This window comes from Salvelinus namaycush, chromosome 15, assembly GCF_016432855.1.
Source record: "Salvelinus namaycush isolate Seneca chromosome 15, SaNama_1.0, whole genome shotgun sequence".
Classification (NCBI taxonomy): domain Eukaryota; kingdom Metazoa; phylum Chordata; class Actinopteri; order Salmoniformes; family Salmonidae; genus Salvelinus; species Salvelinus namaycush.
The window spans coordinates 24,879,530-24,903,924 of record NC_052321.1 but is presented as its reverse complement, the minus strand read 5'-3'; the positions used below and the strand labels follow the sequence as shown (position 1 = coordinate 24,903,924).

General features: G+C 47.0%; 1 protein-coding gene and 1 long non-coding RNA gene across 3 annotated transcripts in view; both read right to left on the bottom strand.

The window, feature by feature from the left end:
• ppp2r5eb (protein phosphatase 2, regulatory subunit B', epsilon) overlaps positions 1 to 9,860 on the bottom strand; it is a 34,947-nt gene extending 25,087 nt beyond the window's left edge. For both annotated transcript variants that reach the window (XM_039009573.1, XM_039009574.1), the window contains exons 1-2: positions 9,470 to 9,860; positions 3,327 to 3,490 (exon numbers count right to left, since the gene is read on the bottom strand). In XM_039009573.1, the coding sequence (XP_038865501.1) occupies positions 3,327 to 3,483 (157 nt within the window). In that variant the 5' untranslated portion in view covers positions 3,484 to 3,490; positions 9,470 to 9,860. The remainder of the gene's footprint in view (positions 1 to 3,326; positions 3,491 to 9,469) is intronic.
• On the bottom strand, positions 185 to 3,320 carry LOC120060347. The gene is made up of 3 exons (XR_005478220.1): positions 1,063 to 3,320; positions 715 to 963; positions 185 to 539 (listed from the first exon to the last, which is right to left on the bottom strand). It is a non-coding gene; the product is annotated as an uncharacterized LOC120060347 (long non-coding RNA).
• Positions 9,861 to 24,395: the final 14,535 nt, after the last annotated feature.

The window sequence follows — 24,395 nt, the reverse complement described above, 5'->3', positions numbered from 1 at the left end:
ATTTGCTTATTTTCTTGAGGAAATACATTTTCCAGTGGGTTTAATGAAGCATTGCAAGGTGAAGGTCAAGGACTAGGCCTACCCATCTGCTAAATAAATTCTTAGCCAACATTAAGCACAACTCAGTCTCCTCTTAGTAAAATCTGACCTGTCAGTATAACTCACACACAACTCATTTTTAAGAAATTATTTTATTTTGAAGCTCAAAATAAACAGTAACAGGTTATCACTCACATCTAGCCTACTCTCACCTACAGTCCACATTTTAGCTTCCTTCCTTTTAGCTTCGACTAAAACTTATTTTGCTCTTTTCCTTTGTTTAGCTGTGTCCTGTCTGGCCTGCTTCTCCTCCTCCACTGCAGTCTTCCTGGTCTGTTGGGCACTGGATGTTGGCTGGCAACCATACCCCTCCCTCTTCATCAGGTTCTCCTGTCTCTGAGCTTTATCCTTCATTCCTGCAGTGCGGATGTTCTTAGAGTCCCTTGCTCCACTTGACATCATCTCTCTGGAACATCTGTAAGACAGTCAGACTCCTGGACCTGTGGATTTATTTGGTGGTATGAATTGCATTGAAGGTAGCCATGTTCATGCTCTTTTGATCTATGATGTCTCTGATCACATTAAACGAAGACTCCACCATAGGACCATGGAAGATTGAGGGAGACACTAGTATAATCTGGTTCAGGCCCCAACACTTGACCATGTTGTCCTCACCATCCTTGTAAGGGGGAAGGGTAGAGTCCACATTAAACTTCACGACTTCCAGTGGAAGCTGAAATCCGGATGGAACATCATCCTAGCAAGCCGCTTCAACAGGATGCCAGTCTGTGAATGGCCTCTCACCACTGGGTCCTGTGCAGAGAGCAATTGCAGGGTCATGCTGTCCAGGGGCATTTTCTTCTGCATGTAGGCTGCAGTTGTCATGTATGCGGTCTTCACCGCGTTAAGAAACTTCTGCAAAATCTGGAAAACATTATGACAATAGATTGTAAATGAAAACATCTTACCAAGCGAAAAAGTGTTTTAAGTTGAATTTCTCATTATTATTATAAATTTACTAACAGGGTGTCCTGGATGTTCTGTCTTAAGTTTCTCAGACACTGGTCCAACATACAATTCTCTGGAAGGAAGCATCTTGTCAATGAAGTCCATCTCCATGAGCTTCTTGGGTGTGGTGATGCTCAGCCTTGAGGAAGCATGCCATGAAAGTGGTGATCACTTCAAGCTGCTTGTCATGCAGCTTGTGGACAAGGGTTTGGCTGTCCTGTAAATTAATTATGGCATGTTAAAGGAAAATTAGACTATTTTATGACCACACAGAGAGATGGTTTGCAGTTAAGGGCAAATGCTCTGCTTATATGTCCTTCCAACTGATGAGACCTAGAGAGTAGGCCTAGTATATCATTTTTTTTTTTATCCAAAAGGAATTTAGAATTCACTTTAAATGTGAAAATACGCACCTGGGAAACCATAACGTACTCCTTCAACATGGGAAGCAGACAGTAGTGCAGCTCTCCAACCAGATCTTCTTCACCACGTTGCAATGAAACATGTGCCAACAAAACCATGTAAGCCCACTTACAGAGCGTTGGACCTGGTAGCCTGTCAACCTGTGACCCACCAAGTTTCTCAAAAACAACATCTGATACAGTACCTTTGCTGATTTGTAAACTCAGGACCATGGGACAATCACCCGAGCCTGGCTGTGCCCGGCTCACCAGCATTATGCCATTAGTCAACACTAACCTTACATGGCCTTTCAATAGACAAATCAAAACGCACTAGCAAAATCCTGACTTCCCCTACCCTTCATACTATCTACCTCCATACTAGCACTGTTGCCGTGTGCCATCTTCTTCCCACAAACCAAAGTGACAGCTATCCCTGGCAGTGCATTAGTTTAGTGGGGCACATTGAGCACCTCATTGGATAAAATACAGACATTAAAGCAGATCATGAAAGCCAGTGACATAGATACAAAAGTAAACACAGACACCCCACCACCCTCTTCAAACACACACCTGGCAGTTATTTGGGGATTAAGGTCAATACAAGGTCAGTAGCATACAGTGTCCCCCCTCCCACACACATACAAGCGCACACAAATAGATTGAGTTGTTTTAATTAAATATCTTTGCACTTTCCTAGCCATGCAAATGCCTCAAATTGTAATACACTATGTACCACAATGTGAGATGGCATGTATGATTCCACGATATAAATGTAAAATCACAAAATAAGCGGTAGGAAACATTTACAACAAATCGATGACTATAAACTTTCACACTATCACCACCAATCTGATGTAAAAAGGATGAGTAATTCCCCCAATTTGATGTGTTCAAAACGTGAGCTTGTGTAATGTAGTAACACACATTGTCCACATCAAGGAAAATAGCATATATAAAATTATTTAATACGGCAAAAATGATTCCATATTTTAATTCAGGATGATAGTAAATGATGCAACCTCACAACCTTTTACAATAATCACATATTTCTCACTACATTAACCATTTAGACTTAAAACATGCTTGTGTTTTGAAATTATTTACTATGTATTTTGATGATCACATTATTGACATTTAGTTTTAAATGGATTTGATTAGCCTGTGTTTTTTTGGAGAATTATCGTATAGCGTTCATTGTTTGTTACGTCACCTAACACCCTACTGTTATGCACAATTTAACCGGGTGCTCTAGAAAGAGTTCCCATTGTGACTACGCAGCAGCCCAAGAATTATCCCTCCCTAAAAAGAGCAGAACAGGCGGGAGCTTGACAGCCCGCCGTTCCGCTCTGTGGACAACGAATCCCATTGTTGAGGGCGGAGACACAAGCATCTCATCACTATATCCAGTATCTCTGGTGGTGATCACACAGGGAGAAGATCCGTTCGCACCTCTCTTTTATAGTTCAACAGGTGATACACTGCGTCCACGCACTTTGTGAGCCCCCACCACCACAAAAGTTATTTTTATGGATCTACACGATTCCCGTGGATTACCTATTTTAAGCTCAAAACAGGAAATATCGTCAAAAAGTGACGAGTTTGCATCCCTGATACAGGGACTGTGATAAACATACACTCGCTCACACACACTCATTCATTCACCGGGCATTGGGCTCATGAAAAGAGTTGCAGAGAGAAGGGATGAACAAGAATCGATGACATCTTTCTGTTCTCTTCCTACCATGCTGGTATCAGCATTCACTACTAAACACACTCCCACATCACACCACTCACAAGTTAGCATGAAGGTTAGATGGAGGATTATGGATAGAGACTATGTGGGAAGATTTGAGGTATTCGTAATTAAACACTTACCCTTGAGCAGAGGCAGGGGCGTGAGCTCGATGGGTTTGCCCTGAGACCGGAATTGGGACGAACTCTGCGACCGCTTTTGCTTGGCCTTCCTGACAGACTTCCGTGAAAATCCGTCCACTTTGTCCACAGATGGAGGTGTGGTGGCTGCCGAGGACATAGCCCTGCTGTAGGAGGGGAGATAACATGTTGTAAGTCTCTGCTTAACATATAGCAACACATAAAAAACACAAGACAGTGTGCATGTGCAAGTACACTACAAGACCAAAAGTATGTGGACACCTGCTCGTCGAACATCTCATTCCAAAATCATGGGCATTAATACGTAGTTGGTCACCCCCTTCACTGCTGTAACAGCATCCACTCTTCTGGGAAGGCTTTCCACTAGATGTTGGAACATTGCTGCGGGGACTTGCTTCCATTCAGCCACAAGAGCATTAGTGAGGTCGGGCACTGATGTTGGGCGATTAGGCCTGGCTCGCAGTCGGCATTCCAATTCACCCCAAAGGTGTTTGGGGTTGAGGTCAGGGCTCTGTGCAGGTCAGTCATGTTCTTCCACACAGATTTCAACAAACCATTTCTGTATGGACCTCGCTTTGTGCACGGGGGCATTGTCATGCTGAAACAGGAAAGCACAGAATTGTCTAGAATGTCATTGTATGCTATAGCGTAAATATTTCCCTTCACTGGAACTAAGGGGCCTAGCCTGAACCATGAAAAACAGCCCAGACCATTATTCCTCCTCCACCTAACTTTACAGTTGGCACTTTGCATTGGAGCAGGTCACGTTCTCCTGGCATCCACCAAACCCAGATTAATATGTAAGACTGACAGATGGTGAAGCGTGATTCATCACTCCAGAGAATGCATTTCCACTGCTCCAGAGTCCAATGGTGGCAAACTTTACACGACTCCAGCTGACGCTTGGTATTGCGCATGGTGATCTTAGGCTTGTGTGCGCGGCTGCTTGACCACGGAAACCCATTTTATGAAGCTCCCGACAGACAGTTATTGTGCTGACGTTGCTTCCAGAGGCAGTTTGGAACTCGGTAGTGAGTGTTTGTTTTTTTATTTATTATGGATCACCATTAGCTGCTGACTTTTCCTGGGGGACAGCAAAATGAAGGCAACTGAGGACAGACGATTTATACACGAACTGACTTGTTGGAAAGGTGGCATCCTATGACGGTGCCACGTTGAAAGTCACTGAGCTCTTCAGTAAGGCCATTCTACTGCCAATGTTTGTCTATGGAGATAGCATGGCTGTGTGCTTGATTTTATACACCTGTCAGCAACAGGTGTGGCTGAAATAGCCAAATCCACTAATTTAAAAGGGTTGTCCACATACTTTTGTATATATAGTGTATGTCCACGCCGTACCTACATGCACACACAACAGCACCACCAGCAACAATGCTGCTAGTGAGGCTGAAAGCTGTCATTTGAGTGCAGACACTCTTGTGCTGAGAGGAAGCTAAGGAAATGTCCAGTGATGTGTGTGTTGCTGATTATGCCTCAGTCATTGATTAGGAGCACCAGGAGGGGAAGCCAGAAAGACACTGTACACAACCACAACCAACAGCCTGCAAACACTAATAAGAGAATACCAACTTTACTGCACTACAACAATTTGTTTTATTATTTAACTAGGCAAGTCAGTTAAGAACAAATTCTTATTTCCAATGACGTACTACACCAGCCAACCCCGGACGACACTGGGCCAAACTGTGCTCCGCCCTATGAGACTCCCAATCACGGCCGATTGTGATACAGCCTAAACCAAAATGGCGCATATGCGCCGCCTTTAATCCACCAATTTAGGCAATTCATAATTGGATTACTACGGGTCTCAGACTCTGTGTGTGTAATAAGAAGAAACCCACAGCGTAGCGGAGTGAGGGACAGCATTGACAGAGACGTGGTGCAGCAGGGTTAACAAGAATCCATCCATCAGGTCAAATTCATCCAACGTCTAACACATTATAACTGGTCAAGGGACAGGCAGGGAGACAGAGAATAGCAAGCAAACTAAAGACACTCAGCCCTGAAACTAGACACACAATCATGTCATGTAGCCTGCCCTGAGAATATGAGTGGCATTGTTAGTTATGGCTTTATTAGCCTGTTTACTGACCCACGGGTGAAATAGTTAATCAGATGGTCGTAACTCTCGTTCCTACTGCTTACCTGCATAGCCACGCAGGCCTGTTACCATAGAAAAACAACATCTAGAAAGCACAAACAAGTCCTTTTCCGCAGAAAAATATTGTGATAGTTTGCCATTGAAAACTGGACAGGCCTATTCAAATATTATACAAAGTGAGTCCCTGGAGCCAGAGAACATGCCACAAAAGCCTACAAAAAGCCATGCAAACACCACCTGCCACCATGCAGTGGAGACTTAGGCTACAGCCGATGTAAACCCAAGCACACAGCGGTGCATGCTATTCCACATTACAATCACCTGTGGACAGTGGCAATAGTTCACCACATATCACCATCAGTTCTTAGTGCTCACTCACTGACCAAACAACAAGCCCTAATGGTTGAGGCATGGGTGCCGCTGCTGCTTCACAGCACAAAGCCATTCCCCTCCCATGCTTCTTACATAAGTGACCAGATGACATCCACACAGGCTGGGGGGGATTAAAGACAGAGGGAGAACACACAGAGAGCAACAGCGGGAGAGAGAGCAACAGCGAGAGAGGGAGCAGGGAGAATGGGGAAGAAGAGAGCAACACACTACAGGAAGTTAACAAATATCAGCAGGCCCAAGAAAGCTCCTCTTATTACCAGCCAGGGAGCTGGAGAAGAACAAATCACAAACACAGAAAAGAAACAGGAGGGATACACTTAAGAACACAGGAGCGAAAGGATGGACAGAATTGATGAGGGGATCAAGCAGATGTGCCATACTGCAAACTCCCTATTAACCTCCTCCCCAGCATAGCTACAGGTTTTATTTGTCACATGCACAAGTACAGTGCAAGCCCTTCCCAACAGTGCAGTATTCAAAAACAAAAACACAAAAAATAACACATAAGCAGAAGGAAAAAATGGAGAATGGAAGCAATATATAGGGTCAGTGGCAGTACCACATTTACAATGTACAGGGAATCTGATACTGGAGTAGTTGAGGTAGATATGTACATGTAAGCAGGGATTGGGAGAAAGTGACTGGTTGCAGGATAAAAAATAAACAGTATGGCAGCAACATAAGTGGTGGGTAGTACATGTATGTGAGCGTGTGTTCAAGTAAGTGTGTGTGCAAAAGTGTCAGTGTGATAGGTGGATATATATTGAACAGAAATATAAACACAACATGGTCTCATGATTCATGAGCTGAAATAAAATATCCCAGACATTTTCCAGAAGCACAAAAAGAAAAGCTTATCTCTCTCAAATGTGGTGCACAAAATTGATTACATCCCTGTTAGTGAGCATTTCTCCTTTTCTAAGAAAATCAATCCACCTGACAAGCATGGCATAACAAGAACCTGATTAAACAGCACAATCACAATAAAAGGCCACTCTAAAGTGTGCAGTTTTGTCACAAAAATGCCACAATGGCTCACGCTTTGAGGGAGCGTGCAATTGGCATGCTGACTGCAGGAATGTTCACCAGAGCTGTTGCCAGAGAATTTAATGTTAATTTCTCTACCATAAGCCACCTCCAATGTCATTTTAGAGAATTTGGCAGTATGTCGAACCAGCCTCACACCTGCAGACCGTGTGTAACCATACCAGCCTAGGAACTCCACATCCAGCTTCTTCACCTGCGGGATCATCTGAGACCAGCCACCGGGACAGCTGATGAAACTGAGGCGTATTTCTGTCTGTAATAAAGCCCTTTTGTGGGGAAAAACTCATTCTGATTGGCTGGGCCTGGCTCCCCAGTGGGCCTATGCCCAGTCATGTGCAATCCATAGATTAGGGCCTAATGAATTTATTTAAATTGACTGATTTCCTTATATGAACTGTAACTCAGTAAAATCTTTGAAATTGTTGCATGATGCGTTTACATTTTTGTTCAGTGTACATGTAAACCGGTGCGCAAAGGACCTGAAAATAGGACCTGCTTACTATGGCTAAACTAAAATCTAGAACGTTTCTGGGAAAGGGAAGTGGTATTGTAATCACAATAGTTTAATCCTAATTCTGCATTTAAACTGAGGATAGGCGTTAGACAGTAGTCCGGACTTTTCCTAGTAACGAATGTATACTGAATCATGAGAACTGACAGGTGACATAAAATTATGACCCGGTCAGTTCCTGATAGTCTATAATGATTGCACAGAGCTCAGGCACATCATAAAGCAAGGCAATCCCATAATGCACCAAGCCCAAACTGGCAGGCGCCCAGAGAAGGCTGATAAGGTGGGGGAACAGTGACTAAGAATTGGGCTATATTACAGTCAGGCACATGGCATAGGCACTTACTCCCATCATAAATACAGGGGACTTTGGATGCTAAGTTATCTTGGCTGGGACATGATGTTTACCTTCCTCAATGTGACATTCAAAACCCTTCAGAATGACCCGGTGGGACACATGAAAATTGTGTGTACACACGCACGCTCACTCAAACACACACGAGAGACAAATACTGGCACACACCTGTGCTTCTACTCCAGCAAGATTGGCAGGATGCTTAAATCACAATCATGTACACCTACAGTGTGAATAAATTGTTCAAGATGATTCACTGGGTTTATGCATTTTCTAAGAAAAACATGTTTTGCAGAAATAACAAAAAAACACCATTCAAATGAAATCTCAATCAAGCCACCCTTTTCTGTATGCTTTCATAAACAAAATAAAGACCACACCAAATATGCCACTGGAGAACATCTGGCCAAGGACTCTAACAGTACACATGGGTTGTCAAAATCTTCATTCCAAACGGCAAGGCTCAGAAATGTCACAGTATTCCTCAATCAAACAGGGACAATGTATGTATGATGACGATTACATTTCCTCTGAACCTGGCCTTCTGGGCAAGCCTCCACAACAACAAATGGATTAATGTTAACATTATGCACATCTAGGAAACCCTTGGTTAGTTAGCCCACAAACTTCTATTAAAACCGGGTTAACCACGATTGTTGATTAAAATGCACCGATAAATATTAAAATACGCATGGGTAAAATTTAACGAACTAGCTATAAAACAAATACATATTAAAAACCAATCTAGCTAGGAACATGTACTTGTTCACATGGACCTGCCAATTGCCCCATGCTTTCTTTGGTGGAACATGGTTTGATAACAAATTCGATGAAGCACACCCTGACCACTACATAATGACTGCATTCGCCTGTCAGCTGGAAACCGAGTGTAAATTCTCTCTATCTCTAGTCAGAGCGTGAAAACATATGCTAATCCATATCCATCTCAAAGATACCTAGCTAACGACCTTTGTTGAGACATTCCGTCAACACCAATGTAACGTAACGCAATGCAAGTGTTGACGGTTGTATTGCTATAATAATAACTAGTGGATAGCATAGGCTCAGCATCAACTCTCTCTCTATTTATGTTGAACAAACACGTATAGTAGCTAGCGAAGTCAAGATCACAGTAATTGGTGCTAACGTTAGCTAGTTAGCAACCTAGCCATCCGACATTTCCACCTAAAACAAGCGTCCTCTTCAGTGTTTGTCGTTAGCTAGCTGTACTTACAATATACTGTTTTGGTCTTAACACAATATAATTTAATACTGGTAATATTGGTAGTAATATGAGCAAAATATAAGATTATCGTTATTTAATGGCTAGTAACGACAGAAAGTTAGCTAACGGTTAGCCAGCTGCGATGTTGGGTCGTTCGCTAGCTAAATTTGTCAGCCAGTCATAGCTAGGTAGCTAACTAATGTTAGCGAGTTACATGAACGTTGCAGGAATGAGTACTGTGTGTGTTACATAACGTTGTATAGCTATCTAGCATTTTAAAAACGATTTAATTTAGCAAAAATATGTATTCTAATATGTATTCTACTGACATCAAGTTGTGAAAACGAGCTGAACATTAATCCCACACATCTCTCGATATGGAAACTAGCTAGCTTCTAATGCTAACTGGAACCACACGTACCCGAAACAAGATAGCTGCAGACGAACGAGAATGAGCCGTATCGTACATTACCTTGATCCTCTGAGGCTCTGTGGTTCGAAACGAAGACGGTGGCAAGTAGTTATCCTGTATTAGACGATATTAAACTAAAATGCTTCCAGTCTCGTACAAGTAGCCTCTCGCAAGTAGCGGAAAAAACACCAGAAAAGGCTATCTTGGCCTTTATTAGACAGCCAAACCCACGAGCACCTTTTACCTTCTAACGAAATAATCCTCCGAGTCCCATTAATAACAAAATACGGATGTATAAAAATATTAAGCTGAGTCAATCACATTCCCTAGTTATGAAGGAAATCACTTGTTTACACCACACCTCTGTACTTTAGGTTAATTTTCTTTAAACAGTGTTTTATTTGGGGTAATCTCTTTTCACCCTATTGTCAATATTACTGGGCTGAGTCCATGGCACACAAAACAGAGATACAACTAACCGTGATGCTCGGTTTGGATCTAAACACGATGGTGATTGGTCGGTTTGAAAGACCTAATGGATGGGGTTGGATGTTCGACAACGTCCATCACTGCGCGAGTTGAGACGCTCATAGAGATGAATAAAAACAGGTAGGTTGAAGAGCATGGGACTAGGAAAGAGATTGGGCAGAAAACGAGATGGGAATCTCGAATCCGCCCCATATGGAATGAAGCTAAACCTGTCCAAGGCCCAACCAACCCCGCACTGAAGGATGGTTTTGAACAGGCGAACACTAGCTACTTCTCTCAAATAGAATTGTATTGGTCACATACACATATTTAGCAGATGTTATTGCGAGTGTAGCGAAATGCTTGCGTTCCTAGATCCAACAGTGCAGTAGTATCTAACAATTCACAACAATACACACAAATCTAAACGAAAAAGAATCGAATTAAGAAATACGTAAATATTAGGACGAGCAATGTCGAAGTGGCATTGACTAAAACACAGTAGAATAGAAAGCAGTATATGAAATGAGTAAAGCAGTATGTAAACGTTATTAATTAAAGTGACTAGTCTTCCATTATTAAAGTGACCAGTGATTCCATGTCTATGTAAATTCAGCAAAAAAAGAAATGTCCCCTAACTGTCAACTGTGTTAATTTTCTGCAAACTTAACATGTGTAAATATTTGTATGAACATAACAAGATTCAACAACTGAGACATAAAATGAACAAGTTCCACACACATGTGACTAACAGAAATGGAATAATGTCTCCCTGAGTCAAAATCAAAAGTAACAGTCAGTATCTGGTGTGGCCACCAGCTGCATTAAGTGCTGTAGTGCATCTCCTCCTCATGGACTGCGCCAGATTTGACAGTTCTTGCTGTGAGGTGTTACCCCACTCTTCCACCAAGGCACCTGCACGTTCCCGGACATTTCTGGGGGGAATGGCCCTAGTCCTCACCCTCCGATCCAACAGGTCCCAGACATGCTCAAGGGGATTGAGATCCGGGTTCTTCGCTGGCCATGGCAGAACACTGACATTCCTGTCTTGCAGGAAATCATGCACAGAACGAGCAGTATGGCTGGTGGCATTGTCATGCTAGAGGGTCATGTCAGGATGAGCCTGCAGGAAAGGTACCACATGAGGGAGGAAGATGTCTTCCCTGTAATGCACAGCGTTGAGATTGCCTGCAATGAGAACAAGCTCAGTCCGATGATGCTATGACACACTGCCCCAGACCATGACAGATCCTCCACCTCCAAATCGATCCCGCTCCAGAGTACAGGCCTCGGTGTAACACTCATTCCTTCGACAATAAACGTGAATCTGATCATCACCCCTGGTGAGACAAAACCGCGGCTCGTCAGTGAAGAGCACTTTTTGCCAGTCCTTATCTGGTCCTGCGACGGTGGGTTTGTGCCCATAGGCGACGTCGTTGCCGGTGATGTCTGATGAGGACCTGCCTTACAATAGGCCTACAAGCCCTCAGTCCAGCCTCTCTCAGCCTATTGCAGAGCACTGATGGAGGGATTGTGCGTTCCTGGTGTAACTCGGGCAGTTGTTGTTGCCATCCTGTACCTGTCCCCAGGTGTGATGTTCGGATGTACCGATCCTGTGCAGGTGTTGTTACACGTGGTCTGCCACTGCGAGGATGATCAGCTGTCCGTCCTGTCTCCCTGTAGCGCTGTCTTAGGTGTCTCACAGTACGGACATTGCAATTTATTGTCCTCATGCCTCCTTGCAGCATGCCTAAGGCACGTTCACGCAGATGAGCAGGGACCCTGGGCATCTTTCTTTTGGTGTTTTTCAGAGTTAGTAGAATGGCCTCTTTCGTGTCCTAAGTTTTCATAACTGTGACCTTAATGTGGCCTACTGTCTGTAAGCTGTTAGTGTCTTAACGACCGTTCCACAGGTGCATGTTCATTAATTGTTAATGGTTCATTGAACAAGCATGGGAAACAGTGTTTAAAGCCTTTACAATGAAGATCTGTGAAGCTATTTGGATTTTTACGAGTCTTATCTTTGAAAGACACGGTCCTGAAAAAGGGACATTCTTTTTTTGCTGAGCTTATTTAGGGGCAGCAGCCTCTAAGGTGCAGGTTGAGTATTTTTATTTCCAATGAAGGCCAAACCCGGACGACACTGGGCCAATTGTGCGCCACCCTATGGGATTCCCAATCACGGCCGGATGTGATACAGCCTGGATACGAACCAGGGACTGTAGTGACACCTCTTGCACTGAGATCCACTGCTGTGCCACTCGGGAGTAACCGGGTGGGAACCTGCTAGTGATGGCTATTTAACATTCTGATGGCCTTGAGATAGAAGCTGTTTTTCAGTTTCTCGGTCCCAGCTTTGATGCACCTGTACTGACCTCACCTTCTGGATGCTCGTGGGGTGAACAGGCTGTTGATCGGGTGGCTAGGGTGGTTGATGTCCTTGATGATTATCTTTTTGGCCTTCCTGTGACATTGGGTGCTGTAGGTGTCCTGGAGGGCAAGCAGTGTGCCCCCGGTGATGCGTTGGGCAGACCGCACCACCCTCTGGAGAGCCCTGCGGTTGCGGGTGGTGCAGTTGCCGTACAAGGTGGTGATACAGTCCGACAGGATGCTCTCAATTGTGCATGTGTAAAAGTTTGTGAGGGTCTTAAAGGCCAAGCCAAATATCTTCAGCCTCCTGTGGTTGAAGAGGTGCTATTGCACCTTCCTCACCACACTGTCTGTGTGGGTGTGCCATTTCAGATTGTCAGTGATGTGTACGCTGAGGAACTTGAAGCTTTTCACCTTCTCCACAATGTGAATAGGTGCGTGCTTCCCTCTGCTGTTTCCTGAAGTCCACGATCAGCTCCTTTGTTTTGTTGACATTGAGTGTGAGTGTGAGGTTATTTTCCTGGCACCACTCCGCCAGGGCCCTCACCTCCCTGTAGGTTGTCTCATCATTGTTGGTAATCAGGCCTACTACTGTTGTGTCATCTGTAAACTTGATGATTGAGTTGGAGGTGTGCGTGGCCACGCAGGCATTGGTGAACAGGGAGTACAGGAGTGGGCTGAGCACGCAGTGTGCAGTGCGATGGCGATTGCATCGTCTGTGGATCTATTGGGGCGGTATGCAAATTGAAGTGGGTCTAGAGTGTCAGGTAAGGTAGAGGTGATATGATCCTTAACTAGCCTCTCAAAGCACTTCATGATGACAGATGTGAGTGTTACGGGGCGATAGTCATTTAGTTCAGTTACCTTTGCTTTCTTGAGTACAGGAACAATTGTGGACATCTTGAAGCAAGTGGGGACAGCAGACTGGGATAGGGAGAGTTTGAATATGTCCGTAAACACCCCTCTCAGTTTCCCATTAATTATACTATTTAAATAGCACACACACATTACGGATAGAAGGCGAGGATTTACAATAACAGTTGGCTCTATTTATCCACTGAGATTAAATTATATTTTTTCAGGAAATGCACCACATCAACTGTTACATAATAAATACAGAAATAGTACGGATAAGAATAATACCTCAAAAACAGAATGGCAATTAGTGAAAATATGTTTAAAAATTACAACTCTGAAATTTAAAATATACAAGCATTTGTTATCGGGGTTGATTTTCAACAGTGACACTATGCAGTAGCTATAGTATTTAATTAAACTATATATAGTGCATTCAGAAGGTCTTCAGACCACTTCCCTTTTTCCACATTTTGTTACGTTACAGCCTTATTCTAAAATTGATTACATTTTTAAAAATCCTCATCTACACATAATAATACCCCATAATGACAAAGCAAAAACAGGTTTAAATATTTTTTTGCAAATGTATAAAAAAAAAAAAACTTATTTACATAAGTATTCAGACCCTTTGCTATGAGACTCGAAATTGAGATCAGGTGCATCCTGTTTCCATTGATCATCTTTGAGATATTTCTACAACTCGATTGGAGTCCACCTGTGGTAAATTCAATTGACTGGGCATGATTTGGAAAGGCACACACCTGTCTATATAAGGTCCCATAGTTGACAGTGCATGTCAGAGCAAAAACCAAGCCATGAGGTTGAAGGAATTGTCCGTAGAGCTCCGAAACAGGATTGCATCGAGGCACAGATCTGGGGAAGGGTACCAAAAAATGTCTGCAGCATTGAAAGTCCCCAAGAACACAGTGGCCTCCAAGGGTCTTTTCACAGTCCCCAGGTCCAGAACAAATTCACGGAAACGTACAGTATTATACAGAGGCATGAGTGCATGGAATTCCCTTCCATCTTTTATAGCGCAAGTGAACAGAAAAACCTGGTTTAAAAAAACTAATAAAGCAACACCTTATGGCATAACGTCTCTCCCCCAAATGACCTACTTCTTGTGTGTATGTACTGACATGTATGTGTAACTGATAGATGGACACACACCCACACACATTACATGTTAATGTTTTTCAATGTACAGTATGTAAATTGTAAAGTATTTTGTCTGTAATGTCTTTTTCGTTGTGTCAGATCCCAGTTAGACTAGCTGTCGCCACTGGTGTCGGCTTATGGGGATCCTAATAAAACAAATAAATAAAAAAATCCAGAGATCCTTACCTTTGCCTCGATTCGGCAGTTTCGTCCAGAAAACAATGGTATTTGTAGTTCTTTATGATAGCCACATTAGCAGCTATTTAGCATTTCATTTTCTGCGGGTAAATACAGGCAAATATATTGATAAAAGTCACCTTGTCCTAGAGAGATTTACACAGTTATCAAAACGTCACTCCGGAGTAAGTCTACACGACACTCAACCTTTGTTTTAAGAGTTTCTAAAATGAATGGTAGAAAAACGATTGGAACAAACTCCCTGTTTGACTGCTATGTTTTATGGGTATTATGACTCATACTGTGGTATTCTAATGGGAATATTTTAAAAAGTGCATATTGTTAGACCAGAAGTTGCAACATTTTTTCTTTCAGCTTTGGTCATCTTGAAACTGTTCAGCCCCAAAATTATTTTTTGTTGTTGTAGTGAAATAATCAATATAGACAAGATCCAGCATAATTGAAGGTCAAGTCGATTCATACTTGACTGCTAATCTAATTAAAATAGGATGCTTATGATGAAACTGATATTAGCTGACTGACTGATAAATACAATGCTACAAAGATATTAGCATATAACAAAAAAAATGTATTACCTTGATTTTCCAACTCATGAACATTTAATGAAAAATAGACATTGGCACACCACAGGAAGCAGCAGGCACAGTAAACCTAATGAATGAAAAGCTAATCTCTGAACATACAGTACATACACAGCAGAGTCCCTGCACAGCAACTGCCATGTTATTCCACTCTGTGCCATATGAGTGCAATGAAAACTACTCCTCTGAATATGAAGAAGAACTGAGTGCTCTGGTTCTGAACCCTGGCCTTTGTGACCACAGGGTATGTTAATTAGGTGACAGGAAGGTATGCTTTAGATCAGCTAGTATTAGTATTCTATATCTAAGAAATACCAGTTGGTTTTAGCTAAACACGTTGGGAGAAACACAGTAAAAAAATGTATATGGCCATTCAATCTAATTTTTAGACCAAGTGGTTAAAAATATTATGAATCCATTCCTGGGATAATTATAATATTACTTTCTGCCCAACAAGCAAGAAAGTCCTATGTTTAACACAATGTTTTAAAAAAAAACACTGTTTATTTGATTACATGAATCCAAACGAGTACTCTTTTAGTGCAAGAGGAATATTGATTGAAGGAATAGACTGCAGTCCTGACTTTGATGACCCTTTATTACAGCCGACTCACACTGAAGGGTGTGAGGGGCTCGTCTGCACCCAGCTGACCCATTTCCCACAGATGGAGGCCCTCATCAAAGTCCTTTCCTGCCCCGCACATTGGACTGGCTGAGGAGCCCGGGTTGAGGTAGGGGGATTGTGGAGGCCAGGTCATCTGATGCAGTACTGTGGTTGCATATTTCTGCATTACCAAATGAGGAGAGAGACAAACTTCACACACCAGTCAGAGTTATACTTAAACTACATCTTTAATAATAATAAGCTTTGCAATAGCATTTTGACTTTCAATGATGCACCATTTCTAATGAACCATTGGAAGTCACTACAGAAAATTACAAAGATATTTTATAGCCAAGATACACCTCTCTCAACCTACATGACGAACCACAGATCTTAGGAACAGTTCACAAAGGTTATGATTTGTGTGAAAGATATCTATAAAACATAGCAGACAGTTACTGCTGTGTCAACAGTTTTCATTGTAAAGACCAGTGTCTGGCCCTCTTACTCCAAAAGGGAACCGCCTCTCCCTGGTACGGCATAGAACAGAACCATTAGCTCATGTTCTCTGGAATGCTCTTTAGGTTTTATCACCCAAAGACATCGTAAATCTCCTCTGTCAGTGTTATCTCATAGAGGCCCATCCTCAGTAGAACACACACACACAATAGTTAACAGAATACTCTATTCTGTCGAATAAAACAACCCTTATAATGTAATACAAGCATTATACCATAATCTTGCAATTTTCCACGACACTACTTACATTTTCACTTTTAATTCTTCACACATATTTATTATGGCATCCTCCCCCTTCTCTTGTATGATATGTATGATCCTCTCCACAGCCAGGTAAGTTGAGTTCCAACGTGTTTGATTTGGATGGATCAACTGCAGTTTGCACTCATTCTCTACAACCGCAGCAGCTAAAATTGACCGCCCTGTTTTATTCCACATGGCTTGGCATTTGGCAAGACACCTGGGCAACCTTTTGTAGCTATCACCATTTGTTCCTGCCAACGCTGAATCTGTTGTTGCAATGAGGTTCAGCAGGTGACATGCACACCGTTGATGCTGAGGGAGTTGATATTCTAGGCCACTGTCATTTTCCAGGAAGGAATATGTGTCTTGGAATTCAACTTCTCTACTGCTTCCTCAGCTGAGTCTCGGTCTGCTGACTCAACTGCCTGGCTATGCTCCCCAAAAACATTGAATGCTTTGATGAAGTTTGATACACTGTGTAACGGTTTCTCTCCTCCTCTTCGTCTGAAGAGGAGGAGTAGGGATCGGACCAAAACGCAGCGTGTTGTGAAGACATGATGAATATTTATTAAAGCAAAGACGAACACAAAAAAACACTTGGAAAATTACAAAACAACTGTAACATCCTGACCAGAGTTCTTATGTGTTTTGCTTGTTTAGTGTTGGTCAGGACGTGAGCTGGGTGGGAATTCTATGTTGTGTGTCTAGTTAGTCTGTTTCTGTGTCCAGCCTAATATGCTTCTCAATCAGAGACAGCTGTCAATCGTTGTCCCTGATTGAGAATCATATATAGGTGGCTTGTTTTGTGTTGGGGATTGTGGGTGGTTGTTTCCTGTCTCTGTGTTTGTGTTCTGCACCAGATAGGACTGTCTCAGCTTTCACGTTTGTTATTTTGTTATTTGTTAATGTTCATCGTTTATCGTCTTATTAAACATGTTGAACAATAACCGCGCTGCATTTTGGTCCTCTCCTTCATCCCAGGAAGAAAGCCGTTACAGAACCACCCACCTTACCCGGACCAAGCAGCGTGGCAACGGGCAGCAGCGACAGCAGCAGTGGTACAAGGAGGAATGGACATGGGAGGAGATTCTGGACGGAGAAGGACCCTGGGCAGAGCCAGAGGAGTGTCGCCGCCCCAAAGCGGAGCTGGAGGCATCTAAAGCGGAGAGGCGGCATTATGAGGCGCTAGCAAGGCAGAGCGGCTGGAAGCCCGAGAGGCTCACCCAAAAATTTCTTGGGGGGGGGGGGGGGGCTAAAGGGTAGTGGGGCGAAGGCAGGTAGGAAACCTGCGCCCACTTCCCATGCTTACCGTGGAGAGCGGGAGTACGGGCAGACACCGTGTTATGCGGAAGAGCGCACAGTGTCCTGTACGTGTGCATAGCCCGGTGCGGGTTATTCCACCTCCCCGCACTGGGCGGGCTAGATTGAGCATTGAGCCAAGTGCCATGAAGCCGGCTCAACATATCTGGCCTCCAGTACGTCTCCTCGGGCCGGTGTACATGGCACCAGCCTTACGCATGGTGTCCCCGGTTCGCCAACACAGCCCAGTGCGGGTTATTCCACCTCCCCGCACTGGATGGGCTACGGGGAGCATTCAACCAGGTAAGGTTGGGCAGGCTCGGTGCTCAAGGGAGCCAGTATGCCTGCACGGTCCGGTATATCCGGCGCCACCTTCCCGCCCCAGCCCAGTACCACCAGTGCCTACACCATGCACCAGGCTTCCAGTGCGTCTCCAGAGCCCTGTTCCTCCTCCTCGCACTCTCCCTATGGTGCGTGTCTCCAGCCCGGTACCAGCAGTTCCGGCACCACGCACCAAGCCTCCTGTGCGTCTCCAGAGCCCTGTACGCACTGTTCCTTCTCCCCGCACTCGCCCTGAGGTGCGTGCCCTCAGCCCGGTACCACCAGTGCCGGTACCACGCACCAGGCCTATAGTGCGCCTCGAGAGTCCAGTGTGCCCTATTCCTGCTCCCCGCACTAGCCTTGAGGTGCGTGTCTCCAGTCAGGTACCACCAGTTCCGGCACCACGCACCAGGCCTACTGTGTGCCTCAGCAGGTCAGAGTCGGCCGTCTGTCCAACGCCGCCTGCACTGCTCGTCTGCCCAGCGCCGTCTGAGCCATCCGTCTGCCCAGCGCCGTCTGAGCCATCCGTCTGCCCAGCGCCTTCTGAGCCATCCGTCTGCCCAGCGCCTTCTGAGCCATCCGTCTGCCCAGCGCCATCTGAGCCATCCGTCTGCCCAGCGCCATCTGAGCCATCCGTCTGCCCAGCGCCATCTGAGCCATCCGTCTGCCCAGCGCCATCTGAGCCGTCCGTCTGCCACGAGCCTTCAGAGCCGCCCGTCTGTCCCGAGCCATTAGAGCCGTCCGTCAGTCAGGAGCCGCTAGAGCCGTCCGTCAGTCAGGAGCTGCCAGAGCCGCCAGCCAGTCAGGAGCTGCCAGAGCCGCCAGCCAGTCAGGAGCTGCCAGAGCCGCCAGCCAGTCAGGAGCTGCCAGAGCCGCCAGCCAGTCGTGAGCTGCCTTCCAGTCGTGAGCTGCCCTACAGTCATGAGCTGCCCTACAGTCATGAGCTGCCCTACAGTCATGAGCTGCCCTACAGTCATGAGCTGCCACTCAGTCCGGAGCTGCCACTCAGTCCGGAGCTGCCATTCAGTCATGAGCTGCCCTACAGTCATGAGCTGCCCTACAGTCATGAGCTGCCACTCAGTCATGAGCTGCCACTCAGTCATGAGCTGCCACTCAGTCCGGAGCTGCCACTCAGTCCGGAGCTGCCATTCAGTCCTGAGCTGCCATTCGTCCTGAGCTGCCTCTCTGTCCGGAGTTGCCTCTCTGTCCGGAGTTGCCTCTCTGTCCTGAGCTACCTCTCTGTCCTGAGCTACCTCTCTGTCCTGAGCTACCTCTCTGTCCTGAGCTACCTCTCTGTCCTGAGCTACCTCCCTGTCCTGAGCTACCTCCTAAATCATGTGGGGGCCTTGGGGAGGATTCTTAGGCCAAGGTCGTGGGCGAGGGTCGCCACTCAAAGGACGCTAAGGAGGGGGACAAAGACAGTGGTGGAGTGGTGTCCTCGTCCTGCGCCGGAGCCGCCACCGCGGACAGATGCCCACCCAGACCCTCCTCTTGAGTTTTAGGGGTGCGTTCGGAGTCCGCACCTCAGGAGGGGGGTACTGTAACGTCCTGACCAGAGTTCTTATGTGTTTTGCTTGTTTAGTGTTGGTCAGGACGTGAGCTGGGTGGGAATTCTATGTTGTGTGTCTAGTTAGTCTGTTTCTGTGTCCAGCCTAATATGGTTCTCAATCAGAGACAGCTGTCAATCGTTGTCCCTGATTGAGAATCATATATAGGTGGCTTGTTTTGTGTTGGGGATTGTGGGTGGTTGTTTCCTGTCTCTGTATTTGTGTTCTGCACCAGATAGGACTGTCTCGGCTTTCACGTTTGTTATTTTGTTATTTGTTAATGTTCATCGTTTATCGTCTTATTAAACATGTTGAACAATAACCGCGCTGCATTTTGGTCCTCTCCTTCATCCCAGGAAGAAAGCCGTTACAACAACAAAACGACTTAGAAAGACCTGAACTTGTGAACTTACATAAACACGAAGAACGCACGAACAGGAACAGACTAACCAAACGAACGAAAACGAAACAGTCCCGTGTGGTGCGACAGACACAGACACAGGAACAATCACCCACAAACAAACAGTGTGAACAACCTACCTTAATATGGTTCTCAATCAGAGGAAACGTAAAACACCTGTCCCTGATTGAGAACCATATCAGGCTAATAGACAATGAACCTAAACATAGAAACACAGAACATAGAATGCCCACCCCAACTCACGCCCTGACCAACTAAACACATACAAAAACAAGGAAAACAGGTCAGGAACGTGACAGAACCCCCCCTTCAAGGTGCGAACTCCGGGCGCACCACCTAAAGTCTAGGGGAGGGTCTGGGTGGGCATCTGTCCACGGTGGCGGCTCCGGCTCCGGACGTGGTCCCCACCCCACCATAGTCAATCCCCGCTTCCGTAGCCTCCTCCAAATGGCCACCCTCCAAATTAACCCCACCGGACTAAGGGGCAGCACCGGACTAAGGGGCAACACCGGAATGAGGGGCAGCTCCGGACTGAGGGGCAGCTCCGGACTGAGGAGCAGCACCGGACTGAGGGGCGGATCCTGGCTGGCTGGCGGATCCTGGCTGGCTGGCGGATCCTGGCTGGCTGGCGGATCCTGGCTGGCTGGCTCTGGCGGATCCTGGCTGGCTGGCTCTGGCGGATCCTGGCTGGCTGGCTCTGGCGGATCCTGGCTGGCTGGCTCTGGCTGCTCATGGCTGGCTGGCGGCTCTGGCTGCTCATGGCTGGCTGGCGGCTCTGGCTGCTCATGGCTGGCTGGCGGCTCTGGCTGCTCATGTCTGGCGGCTCTGGCTGCTCATGGCTGGCTGGCGGCTCTGGCTGCTCATGGCTGGCTGGCGGCTCTGGCTGCTCATGTCTGGCGGAAGGCTCTGGCTGCTCCTGTCTGGCGGACGGCTCTGGCTGCTCCTGTCTGGCGGACGGCTCTGAAGGCTCAGGACAGATGGGCGGCTTTGAAGGCTCAGTACAGACGGGCGGCTTTGAAGGCTCGGGACAGACGGGCAGTTCAGGCGGCGCTTGGCAGACGGACAGTTCAGACGGCGTTGGGCAGACGGGCAGTTCAGGCGCCGCTGGGCAGACGGCAGACTCTGGCCGGCTGAGGCGCACTGTAGGCCTGGTGCGTGGTGCCGGAACTGGAGGTACCGGGCTAAGGACACGCACCTTCAGGCTAGTGCGGGGAGCAGCAACAGGACGCACAGGACTCTGGAGGCGCACAGGAGGCTTGGTGCGTGGTACCGGAACTGGAGGTACTGGGCTGGAGACACGCACCACAGGGCTAGTGCGTTTAGGAGGAACAGGGCTCTGGAGACGCACAGGAAGCCTGGTGCGTGGTGTAGGCACTGGTGGTACTGGGCTGGGGCGGGGAGTTGGCGCCGGATATACCGGACCATGCAGGCGTACTGGCTCCCTTGAGCACTGAGCCTGCCCAACCTTACCTGGTTGTATGCTCCCCGTAGCCCGACCAATGCGGGGAGGTGGAATAACCCGCACTGGGCTGTGTAGGTGAACCGGGGACACCATGCGTAAGGCTGGTGCCATGTATGCCGGCCCGAGGAGACGCACTGGAGACCAGACGCATTGAGCCGGCTTCATGGCACCTGGCTCAATACTCAATCTAGCCCTGCCAGTGCGGGGAGGTGGAATAACCCGCACCAGGCTATGCACACGTACAGGAGATACCGTGCACTCTACCGCATAACACGGCGTCTGCCCGTACTCTCGCTCTCCACGGTAAGATCGGGGAGTTGGCGCAGGTCTCCTACCTGACTTCGCCACACTCCCTTGTAGCCCCCCCCCCCAAGAAATTTTTGGGCTTGACTCACAGGCTTCCAGCCTCGCTTCCGTGCTGCCTCCTCATACCACCGCCTCTCGGCTTTAGCTGCCTCCAGCTCTTCACGAGGGCGGCGATATTCTCCAGGTTGTGCCCATGGACCTTTACCTTCCAGTATTTCCTCCCATGTCCAGGAATCCTGCGATCGCTGCTGCTGCTTTCTCCCACGCCGCTTGGTCCTTGGGGGGTGGGTGATTCTATAACGGTTTCTCTCTTCCTCTTCGTCTGAAGAGGAGGAGTAGGGATCGGACCAAAACGCAGCGTGTTGTGAAGACATGATGAATATTTATTAAAGCAAAGACGAAAACAAAAAAACACTTGGAAAATTACAAAACAACAAAACGACGTAGACAGACCTGAACTTGTGAACTTACATAAACACGAAGAACGCACGAACAGGAACAGACTAACCAAACGAACGAAAACGAAACAGTCCCGTGTGGTGCGACAGACACAGACACAGGAACAATCACCCACAAACAAACAGTGTGAACAACCTACCTTAATATGGTTCTCAATCAGAGGAAACGTAAAACACCTGTCCCTGATTGAGAACCATATCAGGCTAATAGACAATTAACCTAAACATGGAAACACAGAACATAGAATGCCCACCCCAACTCACGCCCTGACCGTTGATGCTGAGGGAGTTGATATTCTAGGCCACTGTCATTTTCCAGGAAGGAATATGTGTCTTGGAATTCAACTTCTCTACTGCTTCCTCAGCTGAGTCTCGGTCTGCTGACTCAACTGCCTGGCTATGCTCCCCAAAAACATTGAATGCTTTGAAGAAGTTTGATACACTGTGTAACGGTTTCTCTCCTCCTCTTCGTCTGAAGAGGAGGAGTAGGGATCGGACCAAAACGCAGCGTGTTGTGAAGACATGATGAATATTTATTAAAGCAAAGACGAACACAAAAAAACACTTGGAAAATTACAAAACAACTGTAACGTCCTGACCAGAGTTCTTATGTGTTTTGCTTGTTTAGTGTTGGTCAGGACGTGAGCTGGGTGGGAATTCTATGTTGTGTGTCTAGTTCGTCTGTTTCTGTGTCCAGCCTAATATGCTTCTCAATCAGAGACAGCTGTCAATCGTTGTCCCTGATTGAGAATCATATATAGGTGGCTTGTTTTGTGTTGGGGATTGTGGGTGGTTGTTTCCTGTCTCTGTGTTTGTGTTTTGCACCAGATAGGACTGTCTCAGCTTTCACGTTTGTTATTTTGTTATTTGTTAATGTTCATCGTTTATCATCTTATTAAACATGTTGAACAATAACCGCGCTGCATTTTGGTCCTCTCCTTCATCCCAGGAAGAAAGCCGTTACAGAACCACCCACCTTACCCGGACCAAGCAGCGTGGCAACGGGCAGCAGCGACAGCAGCAGTGGTACAAGGAGGAATGGACATGGGAGGAGATTCTGGACGGAGAAGGACCCTGGGCAGAGCCAGAGGAGTGTCGCCGCCCCAAAGCGGAGCTGGAGGCATCTAAAGCGGAGAGGCGGCATTATGAGGCGCTAGCAAGGCAGAGCGGCTGGAAGCCCGAGAGGCTCACCCAAAAATTTCTTGGGGGGGGGCTAAAGGGTAGTGGGGCGAAGGCAGGTAGGAAACCTGCGCCCACTTCCCATGCTTACCGTGGAGAGCGGGAGTACGGGCAGACACCGTGTTATGCGGAAGAGCGCACAGTGTCCTGTACGTGTGCATAGCCCGGTGCGGGTTATTCCACCTCCCCGCACTGGGCGGGCTAGATTGAGCATTGAGCCAAGTGCCATGAAGCCGGCTCAACATATCTGGCCTCCAGTACGTCTCCTCGGGCCGGTGTACATGGCACCAGCCTTACGCATGGTGTCCCCGGTTCGCCAACACAGCCCAGTGCGGGTTATTCCACCTCCCCGCACTGGACGGGCTACGGGGAGCATTCAACCAGGTAAGGTTGGGCAGGCTCGGTGCTCAAGGGAGCCAGTACGCCTGCACGGTCCGGTATATCCGGCGCCACCTTCCCGCCCCAGCCCAGTACCACCAGTGCCTACACCACGCACCAGGCTTCCAGTGCGTCTCCAGAGCCCTGTTCCTCCTCCTCGCACTCTCCCTATGGTGCGTGTCTCCAGCCCGGTACCAGCAGTTCCGGCACCACGCACCAAGCCTCCTGTGCGTCTCCAGAGCCCTGTACGCACTGTTCCTTCTCCCCGCACTCGCCCTGAGGTGCGTGCCCTCAGCCCGGTACCACCAGTGCCGGTACCACGCACCAGGCCTATAGTGCGCCTCGAGAGTCCAGTGTGCCCTATTCCTGCTCCCCGCACTAGCCTTGAGGTGCGTGTCTCCAGTCCGGTACCACCAGTTCCGGCACCACGCACCAGGCCTACTGTGTGCCTCAGCAGGTCAGAGTCGGCCGTCTGTCCAACGCCGCCTGCACTGCTCGTCTGCCCAGCGCCGTCTGAGCCATCCGTCTGCCCAGCGCCGTCTGAGCCATCCGTCTGCCCAGCGCCTTCTGAGCCATCCGTCTGCCCAGCGCCTTCTGAGCCATCCGTCTGCCCAGC